This window comes from Gorilla gorilla, chromosome 14 (assembly GCF_029281585.2).
Source record: "Gorilla gorilla gorilla isolate KB3781 chromosome 14, NHGRI_mGorGor1-v2.1_pri, whole genome shotgun sequence".
Lineage (NCBI taxonomy): Eukaryota > Metazoa > Chordata > Mammalia > Primates > Hominidae > Gorilla > Gorilla gorilla.
The window spans coordinates 60772831-60785159 of record NC_073238.2 but is presented as its reverse complement, the minus strand read 5'-3'; the positions used below and the strand labels follow the sequence as shown (position 1 = coordinate 60785159).

The 12329-nt window shown below is 40.8% G+C and overlaps 1 protein-coding gene and 1 non-coding gene across 19 annotated transcripts in view; both read left to right on the top strand.

Annotated features, from left to right (window-relative positions):
- The window catches only part of LOC129526151 (protein associated with UVRAG as autophagy enhancer-like), an 82007-nt gene that overhangs the window by 54310 nt on the left and 15368 nt on the right, over nt 1-12329 (top strand). For 8 of the 18 annotated variants that reach the window (XM_063697355.1, XM_063697356.1, XM_063697354.1 and 5 more), the window contains one exon: nt 10804-11073. The exons of 7 other annotated variants lie outside the window; for them this stretch is intronic. In XM_063697355.1, coding sequence (XP_063553425.1) covers nt 10804-11073 — 270 coding nt within the window. Of the gene's footprint in view, nt 1-1651; nt 4563-10416; nt 11074-12329 lie in introns of those variants that run through there. 3 more of the 18 variants (XM_063697359.1, XM_063697360.1, XM_063697361.1) reach the window with 2 other exon arrangements.
- On the top strand, nt 8424-8613 carry LOC115930496 (U2 spliceosomal RNA). The gene has a single exon (XR_004067132.2). It is a non-coding gene; the product is annotated as a U2 spliceosomal RNA (small nuclear RNA).

The window sequence follows — 12329 nt, the reverse complement described above, 5'->3', positions numbered from 1 at the left end:
TCAGTTATTTCTAAATACTTCTGTATATATATTTCTAAAAAATAGGCACTTAAAACATAACCACAATACTTAACTTTTTTTACCTTGTTTATCATCTGTAAATCTTGGCCTTAGAGCCTTCTTGCAGCACTGGTTGAAAGATAAGCATGGATAGGCCAGGCGCGGTGGCTCATGCCTGTAATCCCAGCACTTTGGGAGGCTGAGGCGGGTGGATCACTAGGTCAGGAGTTCGAGACTAGCCTGGCCAACATAGCGAAACCCCGTCTCTACTAAAAATACAAAAAAAATTAGCCGGGCATGGTGGTGGGCACCTGTAATCCCAGCTACTTGGGAGGTTAAGGCAAGGAGAATCGCTTGAACCTGGGAGGCAGAGGTTGCAGTGAACTGAGATCGTGCCACTGCACTCCAGCCTGGGTGACAAGAGCGAAACTTCGTCTCAAAAAAGAAGATAATCTTGGATGTCTGGATTCCTCAGGGTAGGGTCTGACAGTAGGTGCTCAATTGCTGGTGGTCATCTGTTATCTTTACCAGCCCTTGATTTTTTTTTTCTTTTCCTTTTCTAGATAGTTCTATCATGACAATTTCACTTTTACTTCCTCTTTCTTCTCCTTACCTATTTTTGACACATTTATTCAGTATTTCCCGTATCTACTCTCTACTTCTCCTTTTAACTTTCTCCTGTCCTTTCAGTATTTTTGTTCACAGCCGGGTGTGTAGCTTGTGCTCTTTTGATCCCTGTAGCCCATGAAATACAGCTCCCTTTAGTTCTAGATCTTTTTGAAGGGAGATGAGCATTTCCTATTCTTATTTTTTAAAAAATACTGTTACTGAGATTGAGATAGAATTTACATGCCAAATGCTTCACTGATTTGAAGTGTACAAGTCTAGCCAGGCATGGTGGCTCTTGCCTATAATCCCAGCACTTTGGGAGGCTGAACTGGGAGGATTGCTTGAGGCCAGGAGTTTGAGACCAACCTGAGCAACATAGTGAGGCCTTTCCTCTACAACAATAAAAAATTGGCCAGATATGGTGGCACACCTGTGGTCCTAGCTGCTCTAAAGGCTGAGACAATAGGATCACTTGAGCCCGGGAGGTCAAGGCTGCAGTGAGCCATGATCATGCCACTGCACTCTAGCCTGAGCAACAGAGGCCGAGGCGGGCAGATCACCTGAGGTCAGGAGTTCGAGACCAGCCTGACAAACATGGAGAAACCCTGTCTCTACTAAAAATACAAAAATTGCCGGGCGTGGTGGCGCATGCCTGTAATCCCAGCTACTCTGGAGGCTGAGGCAGAAGAATCACTTGAACCCAGGAGGCAGAGGTTGCAGTGAGCCGAGATCGCACCATTGCACTCCAGCCTGGGCAACAAGAGCGAAACTCCGTCTCAAAAACCGAAAAAAAAAAAAAGGAAAAAAGTGTACAAGTCAGTGATTTTCAGTGTATTCACAAATATATGCCATCATTACCACAGTTGATTTTATAACATTTTCATCACCTCAAAAAGAAACCTGGTACCCTTTAGCTGTTCCCATCCCACCACCCTAAGCAACCACGAATCTCCTTTCTATTTCAATGGATTTGCCTATTCTGGACATTTTATATATATATATATATATATATATATATATATATATATGAAATGGCTTTTGTTTCTGGCTTCTTTCACTTAGCATAGTCATTTCAGTGCTCATCCATGTCAGAGCATAAATTAGTACTTCATTTCTAATGATGGCTGAATAACATTACATTGTACGGATATAGCACACTTTGTTAATTCATCAGTTGATGGTCATTTCATTTGTTTCCACTTTTTGGCTATTATGAATAGTGCTGCTAGAAATATTCGGGCACGAGTTTTTGTGTGAATGTGTGTTCTCATTTCTCTTGGGTATATATATCCAGGAGTAGAATTATTAGATTAAATGGTAACTGTATATTTAATATTTGAGGAACTGTCAGACCATTTTTCCAATATGGCTTTCCATTTTATTTGCCCAAACATGGAAATCTAGCCATTTTTCAAGTGCAGCTGCCTACCTTTACTTTGGGTAAATTTCTGTATTAATATTTTTTCACTGTCTTAGTTATCAAATTCTGTTGCATATAAATCTGGTTTTTTTAATATATGTAAAGTTTTTAGGTAGAATGTTAATTTAGTGGTGGTCCCCAAAGTGGAGGGTATTTACCTTTAAGTGTAAGATGATTCATTGGAAAGAAAGAACAAAATTCTATTTTTACATATGCTGTATGTATCCTAATGTATTAGCATAGCTGTACACATGTAAGGTGTATAAATTAATATTCTTATATTAGATCTGTGTGGTGCAAAGTTTTTTAATACAAGTATGAATAATAATAAAATTTTATGAACAATTGTCCAGAGGCATGAAATCAAATATACCTATGTAGGTCTTAATCCTATATTTTATGACATGTCTGGTGGGAAAGTTCTTAAAATTACTTTGCTAATGAAATTGAAAATAGCCTGCTAATTTCAGCCCACACGGAACGTGTGAAATACCAGTGGAAACAGCTTTGGATCAGGTTCAGACTTTGGTTTTTGTCCTACTTCTGCTAATTACTAATGGTGAGACTTTGGGTAAGTCCCCTAATGGTCTCCATTTCATTTCTCAACTTGGCATAATAACACCTGAAATTTTGCAAATTATGACTTTGCAGAATGAGACTGGGAAGGGCGTCATATGCAGCGACCAGAGGGAGTTAGTCATTTGGGTGTTTTGGGCAACCCTGCAGTTCTTTTAGGTGAAATATTCAATTTTCCGTGAACTTTGCCTTCCCCTTCTTACTTACCCATTTCTCTTGATTGCTTTCTGTCCTTCTGTTGTGTTCTTCTGACAGCAAACCTTCAAAATTAATGGTCATTACCAAAGGCTAAATCAGCTGGAGTGGAGTCCTTTGTGATACCACCCAGCCAGGGAAACAGTATAGCACTGTTTCCTTTCTGCTGCTTTTATTACAACATAGTATAGAGTATATAGATGAAATAAGAAAATTGCAGTTTACTGCAATTCCTGGACACTGTTTTGGAAGCTGTTGAGTTAAATTATTGGGCATCTTGATGGTTTCTATTTGATATGTGATAGTTTTAGGCTCTGTTATTCTCTTTGGGATGTGAATCTTTGCCTAACGTCAAAGCATGAAGAGAAGTAGATCCTGAGAAAGAAGGGAAGAAGTTCTGGGGAACTGTGGTAACCAAACAGCTCTCATGCTACAGTTGAAGATTTATTCATGCTCTACTCAGTATTTGTTTATTACTGGCTGTGCTTAGTAATGTACTATAAAATTGATAAAAATGAATTTTACTTTTCACTCTAGACTCTTATTTATTTGTGATTTCTATTCTCTAGTATCCTTTATTCTAAGGAAGTGGTTGATGAACATTTAGGTCATGATTTCTAATTTCTTCTAAAGGGTGACATCCATTCTTGACTTCCTTTCTTGGGTGACAAGGAAATAAACAACATAACCATATCTAGGTATCGTTTGATAATTTGTTCATGATTTCATTCATAAGTGCAAAGAATATATTTATCGAACACCTATTATTGCCACTGGTCTGGGTTCTGGGGACAAAGCAGTGTCCAAAATACGTTATTTTAAAAAGTGCCCTCGGCCGCCTGCGGTGGCTCATACCTGTAATCCCAGCACTTTGGGAGGCCGAGGTGGGTGGATCACCTGAGATCAGGAGTTCGAGACCAGCCTGGCCAACATGGTGAAACCCTGTCTCTACAAAATACTAAAAATTAGCCAGGCATGGTGGCGGGCACCTGTAATCCCAGCTACTTGGGAGACTGAGGCAGGAGAATTGCTTGAACTTGGGAGGCAGAGGTCACAGTGAGCCGAGATTGTGCCTGGGCAACAAGATGGAAACTCTGTCTCAAAAAAATAAATAAATAAAAATAAAAGGGCCCTCCTAGATTTAACATTCTGGGGGGTACTAGTCATTGAGGTTAGATACAATGAGATTTGTGCTAAAGAGAGAAATAGAGCTAAAGAGAGGGATAGGAGCTGTTTGGGAGGGGCAATTACCAGTTTTTATAGGGTGACCAAGGAAGCATTACTGACAAGGTAAGATTTAAGATGTGTCTTTACTCTGTTGCCCCCAGTTGTGTATTCAATAGGCAGTTAGTATTGGGGCATAGAAAATCCTAAAACCTAAATCTGATGTACTTTTGCCTATTCATGAAATAACTTGAAGACTGTTATACATAGTGGGAGCTAAAGCTGCTCTGCCCTCCAAGTGCTGGCTGCTTATGATCTGAAAGACTTCTGTGAGGTCACCGTAGGCGTCATGGTGGCACTGAGGCATCTATCCCTCCTGCAGAAGTTGCATCTTTGCTGTTAATACTGTGTCTCTGTTGGCTCTAGTGATGCAATCATTCTCGATGGGGCCACTGACTCTGATGTCACAATGACTTGGCTGGAGGAGTCCTGAAGTCTCTTGTTTGTCCAGGGCCTTTGCTGCAGCTTATATGTTCACTAGTAATCTGGCCTGTGCTTACCTTTTAATCCCAGCTGGAAAATCTCAGTAAGAATGATGGTAAGCTTTGAGATTGATATCTCTTCCCTTAAAAGTTTTTGGAAATTGATTTTATTTTTTGTACCTAAGTATCTCTGATTCAAAGGACCCCCTTTGTGACAGTGGCAGGAAGTATGTTGAGAAGATGCTAAGTATTGCTTAGACCTGTATTATCTCTGCTTATCAATCCTTGAAATGTTTGTGTGTCTGAATGTATAAATGTATGTCTATTCACTATCTCCCTTCCTCCAGAACATAAGCTGAGGAAGGGCAGGAAGCTTATTTTAGTCCCGTCTGTTACCCCAGTGCTACCAAAACAAAAACAATGCCAGACCTGTAGTAGATGCTCAGTAAAAAAATATTTCTTAACTGAATAACTAACACACTACAAACAATATGGCAACAAGTAACATACCTGGCAGTGGTATCATAGTACCTGGCAAATTGTTTTTTGCCTTAAAGATAAAATAAAAAATGGGGATATTGACCTCCTCTCACTACTGCATGGACTTTGATGGTTTCCAATCATTACTTTCTCCTCTGTGTCAATCTGCCTCTTCGAGAAATTCATACTCCTGGTCCGACCTGGCCTTTTGTCTTCTCTCTGCCACTGCCCAGCTGTGACCTTAGACATGGTTGTGAATCTATTATGGGCCTATTCTAACTCTCAATGCTTTGCTTTTATAACCTGGCAAAGCTGCACCTGCTGGTTATTTTTGTGAAGCAACAACACTTTTCTAGAAGGAAGTGAAGAAAGCACCTGCTTTTGACAGTTGTTTTTTATGAGGACGTTGGTTTTTGCTCAGTTCACTTAGGTCAGTCCATGTATGGGAAGTTCCAAATAAGGTCATTCTCTTTGAACTATTAACTATAACTTGTTTATAAAAAACACTGGGATCAGCCAGGCACAGTGGCCCACACCTGCAATCCAGCACTTCGGAAGGCCGAGTTGGGTGGATCACTTGATGTCAGGAGTTTGAGACCAGCCTGGCCAACATGGTGAAACCCCATCTCTACTAAAAATACAAAAATTAGGCAGGCGTGGTGGTGCCCACCTGTAATCCCAGCTGCTAGGGAGGCTGAGGCATGAGAATTGCTTGAATCCATGAGGCAGAGGTTGCAGTGAGCCGAGATCGTGCCACTGCACTCCAGCCTGGGCAACAGATCGAGACTTGTCTCAAAGAAAACAAAATGAAAAACAAAACCACCTGGAATCACTACTGCTTTACCATTTGAGACTGCATGTTTTTCATGTGATTTCACATCTATAATCATCTCCCCCCACCAAACACACAAAAGATATGTGTAGAAAATTGAGAATAAACCATAACTTACTTATATAGTTTTATTCTCTTGGAAATAATGAGGCTATCATGAACTATGGACTCAGACTAAGAGTGGAACTAGTAAGAGAAAGGAACTAAAAAAAGAAAGTCAACCAAAAAATGACATGAACAAGGATGTTCATTGTTATATACTGTATAACTGCAAAAAGCTAAAAATAAATTTCTATCAGTAGGGTCTGGCTAAGTAAGTATGATATATTTATACTATAGAAAGTGATAACACAGTTTAGGAGAATCACATAGACCCTCAAGACATAATGTTGAGTGAAAAAGAAGATAAGTTGTAAAATATCTCCAGTATGATCCCATGGATGTGTATAAAAAAGAAAACATATCTTCTGGTCTGAAATATGTACGTTAATTCATAGATAAAGGTCTAGAAAGAATAGAATGGTTAACAATGTTATTTCTGAGAATAAAGTAGGATTGTGGGGCTTGGGGTGATGAGTGCTGTTCACTTTTTACTCTAGGCTTCTGTGTTTGGGCATTTTATAAAAATGTAGTCATGGTTTCCTTTTGTAATTATAAAATCCAGAATTATTGGAGACGAAAAGATGTGTGACAAAGAGAAATTGGTGCACAAGGTGGGATTTGAGGTCAGGAGAGGGAAGATAGGCATTTTGGGCTGGTGAGTTCTGGCAGTTAACACAACCAGCTGTACTCTGTGATATTTTGTGAATGGTGATTTGGGGCTTTCGTAGTGTTTTCAAGATGCATGTATATGTTTATATATGTATGTTACATACAAAAGATGCATTTATATATTAATATATGTTATATACAAAAGATATATATATCTATATGCCTCCAAAAACAATATATGTCATATGCAAAAGATATATATATACACACACACATAGAGTTGACCCTTCACAATGCAGGGGTTAGGGACACTAACACCCTGTGCCGTTGAAAATCTGCACACAACTTTTGACTCCCCCAAAACTTAACACTACTTATAACCTACTGTTAACTGCAGCCTTACTGATAACATAAACAGTTGATTAACACATATGTTGCATGTTAGTGTATAATACTATATAATGCATTCTTACAATAAAGCAGAGGAAAGAAAATGTCATTAAGAAAACCATAAGGAAGAGAGAATATATTTACTGTTCATTAAGTGGAAATAGATCATTATAAAGGTCTTCATCCTCATCCTCTCATGCTGAGTAGACTGAAGAGAGGAAAAAGAGGCGTTAGTCTTGCTGCCTCATGGTGACAGATATGGAAGAAAATCCACATGTTAGTGGACCCACCAAGTTCAAATCCATGTAGTTCAAGGGTCAACTGTGTGGGTGTGTGTGTATAAATTATAATCCTTATTACTCCAGAAGGTATAAACTAAAATATAGGGCCCTCAAATCAAGAAGTCTCCAAAACTCTTGAGACTCAAAGTCTCAAGAACAGTTTTCATATGTACCTTATTTTGGTCTACTGAACTTTTATTATTGGGTGAGAACAATTTCATGTTTTAGGAAATGTGGATTCACTTCTATTCCTACATGAGTAATTCTGCCCCATTAATAGAACAGTTATATCTGCCACAGAGGTCTTTTCTCTAGCTCTTTTTATTTTTATTTTTATTTTTTTGAGACAGAGTCTCGCTGTCGTCCAGGCTGGAGTGCAATGGCATGATCTTGTCTCACTGCAACCTCCGCCTGCCAGGTTCAAGCGATTCTCCTGCCTCAGCCTCCTCAGTAGCTGGGATTATAGGCGCCCGCCACCACGCCCAGCTAATTTTTGTATTTTTAGTAGAGATGGGGTTTCGCCATGTTGGTCAGGCTGGTCTCGAACTCCTGACTTCAGGTTCTCCACCCGCCTTGGCTTCCCAAAGTGCTGGGATTATAGGCATGAGCCACTGCGCCCGGTCTTTTCTCTAACTCTTAACTTTGTCTCCATTTTGTTGGATTTGTTCTTTCAACTCATAAACATTTATTGAACCCTCATATGCAGCTCTAGGTATGGGGCATGCTACCCAGCAGGGAACAGACAAGGCCCCTCCTCTCATGAAGCTTACAGTTAGGTGGGAGTAGGGGGAGAATGGCGGTAATGAACTAAAAAATAGCAGGAAGTGAGCACCTCTGTGACGAAAACTAAATGTTTATGGTGATGTGAGAGGTAATGATGGGGGAACTACCTTAAGCAGAAAGGTGGTTAGGAAAGATATCTTTGAGGAAGTAATTTATAAATCAAGGCATTTACGACAGGAAGGAGCCAGATATGTCATCATCTGGGGGAGGAGCATTTCGGAAAGAGGAAACATAAAACAGCATTCCTAGGGTTAGAAGGAGCCTGTAGGGTTCAATAACTTGCAATGTGGTTGGGGCTTATGGAGGCTGGATGAAGATAAGTGAGAGAGGTTTACAGGGACAGCATCATGTCAGGCCTTGAGGGCAAGGTAAGGAGTCTGGATTTTATTCCAGATTTGATGGGAAGCCTTTGGGGGATTTTGATTAGGGCAATGACATGATCTGATTTAGGTTTATAAAAGATCTCTTGAATGCCTCTTGATTGTAAATGGGCAAGAGTAATCGCTTCTCGGCCTTTTGGCTAAGATCAAGTGTAGTATCTGTTCTTATCAGTTAATATCTGATATGTCCTTTATCCGAGGACAATATATTAAATGGAGTTTTGGAGCAGGGACATGGACTAGGAGCTGGCTCCGTCCACTCCATGCATCAACTTGGTATTGCTGTACCCCTAGGAACGGCGCACCCCTCTGGGTGTTAAAACACGGTGTTACTGGCCGGGCACGGTGGATCCCACCTGTAATCCCAGCACTTTGGGAGGCTGAGGCAGGTGGATCACAAGGTCAGGAGTTCAAGATCAGCCTGGCCAACATGGTGAAACCCCGTCTCTGTTAAAAATACAAAAATTAGCTGGGTGTGGTGGCATGCACCTGTAATCCCAGCTACTTGGGAGGCTGAGGCAGAGAACTGCTTGAACCTGGGAGGCAGAGGTTGGAGTGAGCCGAGATTGTGCCACTGCACTCCAGCCTGGGCAAGAGTAACAGCAGAGAAATCTATTGGGAAGCTATGGCTGCACGTCCAGGTGTGAGAAGACGGTAACTCAGACTAAGACAGCAGCTATAGCTATAAACTTGCTGATGGAATGAAGTTGGAGAGCTAAGGAAAGATAGGATCAGAAATGACTCCTAAGTTTCAGCCTTGGGCAATTGGAAGAGGGAAAAGCAGGGAAGGAGCAGGTTTCAGGAGAAATGAGTGACTGTTTTGGATGTATCAGGTTGCAGTACCCACTGGACAGATGTCAAATAGGCAATAAGATTTGCTAGCCGGGAAATCAGAAATAGAGATACATGTGGGAGTTGCCTAAATACACAGCCATGGTATTTACAGCCCTGTAATTAACTCCAAAGTCTCCCGTTCACCACTGTGCAGGGTGAATGTGGCATAGGCCACCCTTCTATCTCTAGGCCTTCCCCTGTCTCTTCTTGCTTTTGCTGTTGAAAGTTGCGTTTAGCTTCACAATGCAAAGGACAGTGGAAGAACAGAAAAGCAAAACATTTCCCGAGCCTGTAATTACAGTGACAAGAGTGCTTCTTGTTTGTGTAGCTCTCAACATTTTAATCATTACGTCTTCACTAAAGCTAAAATGTGAGCTTAGAAGTGAGTGGGTTTTAAAGATGGGCTCTAGATTCATACTGTGTTCTTTAAATGTTATGAACTGAGAATACATTGATACTGATATTATAAGTATGAAAGGTAATATAAGTTACATGAAGCAAAGTCTTCAGTGCTATGGATCATCCGTCTGTTTTATGTACCACTTTGCCTACTTTGTTGAAACACAAGAACAAACTAAATGAAAATAAGAACATATGGAAATGGCTGGGCGCAGTGGCTCATGCATGTAATCCCAGCACTTTGAGAGGCTGAGGCGAGTGGATCACCTGAGGTCAGGAGTTTGAAACCAGCCTGGCCAACATGGTGAAACCCCATCCCTACTAAAAATACAGAAATCAGCCAGGCGTGGTGGCACGTGCCTGTAATCCCAGCTGCTCGGGAGGCTGAGGCACCAGAATAGCTTGAACCCGGGAGGCGGAGGTTGCAGTGAGCCGAGATGGCCCCACTGCACTCCAGGCTGGGTGACAGAGTGAGACTCTGTGTTTAAAAAAAAAAAAAAAAAAGAAAGGAAATGTGGAAATGTGTCTTTACTTCCAGATAGTATTCCTGTCTTGGATTTGACATTTAATTTTATTAAAATAATTTTGATGCATGGGTGTTTTACATTTTTATGGGATTTATCAGTTGATCCTTTGTGATTTCTTAATTTTATGCTTTGAAGAATGTTTCCTCTCCCAATGTCAAGCCTCTGTAGGTTTACTGCTAGTTTTATGGCTGATTTATTTATTTTTTCACTTATAAATCCAAGCGGGCTTTACTATGTTGGATAGAGCCAAGTACAGACTTCTAAATTTTTTGGGTTTTGCCATCTCCAAATAATTTGTAGCCAAAATACAATTGAATTCTTACTTATTTTGAATGATTCTTTGCTCATTGCAGAATAGCTCTCCAGACCCCCAGCTGGCCATGTGGTGAGTTCAGGGCCCAAATCTAGTAGCACCAGCAACCAGGGAACTCCTATCTGTTTTGAATGGATTCACACCAGTCACAAGCCTGGAAAGATGGTGTCATAGTCTACAGTCAGGCAGGATTCTCCTGTGGAGCCCTGGGAAGGGATCAGCGATCACTCTGGCATTATTGATGGTTCACCCAGACTCCTGAACACTGACCATCCTCCTTGCCAATTAGACATCAGGCTCATGAGGCACAAAGCTGTCTGGATTAACCCCCAGGATGTGCAGCAACAGCCGCAGGACTTGCAATCTCAGGTGCCAGCAGCAGGGAACAGTGGGACCCATTTTGTGACAGATGCTGCCTCTCCCTCAGGCCCTTCACCTTCGTGCCTCGGGGACTCCCTGGCAGAGACAGCGTCGTCTGAGGATACCACAGACTCCGTTGGCAGCGCTTCTCCCCATGGCTCGAGTGAAAAGAGTAGCAGCTTCTCTCTGTCCTCAACAGAGGTACACATGGTCCGCCCAGGATACTCTCATCGGGTGTCTCTGCCCACAAGCCCTAGGATTTTGGCCACCTCCCCATATCCTGAGACTGACAGTGCTTTTTTTGAGCCTTCCCATCTGACATCTTCTGCTGATGAAGGTAATTTTAGTAGGTGACCTCCCTCATTCCTCTCTGTTCACACCCTTGCTTCGCCTTGCTCTAAAGCCTGCCTTGTTGTCTTCCCCATGGGACAATGCATTGCCTCATCTAATATTGTCAGCAGCCCAGCCATCTGGGCGGTCACAACAGGTGAAATCAAATATTGGCTTTCTCCTTAGACTGCAGAGGATTGTTATCTTTTTAGCTTAACGTAGTTGATAATCAGTGCCATGTGCCATCTTTAAGCTGGTGTCTGCCTTCAGGAACTTAGAGCTCATTAAATTGTCTACAAGGGAGAGCATCGGAAGCACTCTCAAGTCAGTGTGGAGGTTGGAGGTGTTTCCAGACAGTCACGGGGTCTGCATTTCACACCAGTACCTAGTAGGTGGTGAAGTCACTTCACTTGTTATATTTACCTGTATAGAATCTGACAGGAAAATAGTAAGATTTTTAAACAATAACTACAGTTTCCCCCGAAGACTATACAAAACCCCTTTTTATTAAAACAAGGGCTCTCACTGCTATGAAGTAATGTACATATTCCTAAGACCCTAAAATTCCTAAAAATTGGATAATCCGTGCGAAGTACTACTCATGAGTCAATAAATTAGCTATTATTGTTATAATCTGTGACATGTTTATTTCATTTTAAAATATTTGTTATAGTCACACTTGTCATTATTAATTTACATTTCTATTCAAACCCTAGTATAAATAATCAATGAAGCTTTTTCTTTCAAAGCAATTTAAAAAGTCATCAGTCTGCCTGCTGCCTGCCTGTCTATTTCTCTGTATATTTATTTCTCACTAGCAGGAGCTCATCTTCCCCCTTACCTAAAATATGGAGTTTATTTGTTCTTTTGGAAATGTTTGAGCAATCAAAGATGATGACAGTCTTTAACACATTTATTCATTGCTTAAGAAGAACAAATTTTGGACAATCTTTCAATGGTTAATTTTGAGATAAGGACCAAGTTTGAGCAAAATGACAAGACTGATTACAGGCCTTTTTTTTTTTTTTTTTTTTTTTCTATTTTTTTGCTCACTTGCTTGGATAGTTCTAAGGATTAAGAGTGACTTGCAAATTTAGTAGTGGCTAAGTGAGAGATTAGTCTTAATAGATTGTCTTATAGAGGAAAGCCCTCTCCCCAACAGAGAACCACCATAATGACAAGTTATAATAAACTGAAGATGATCTTTGGGGCCTAGCATACCCTTGCCTGAAACTTTTTATTCTATCATGGTACAGGAAGTAG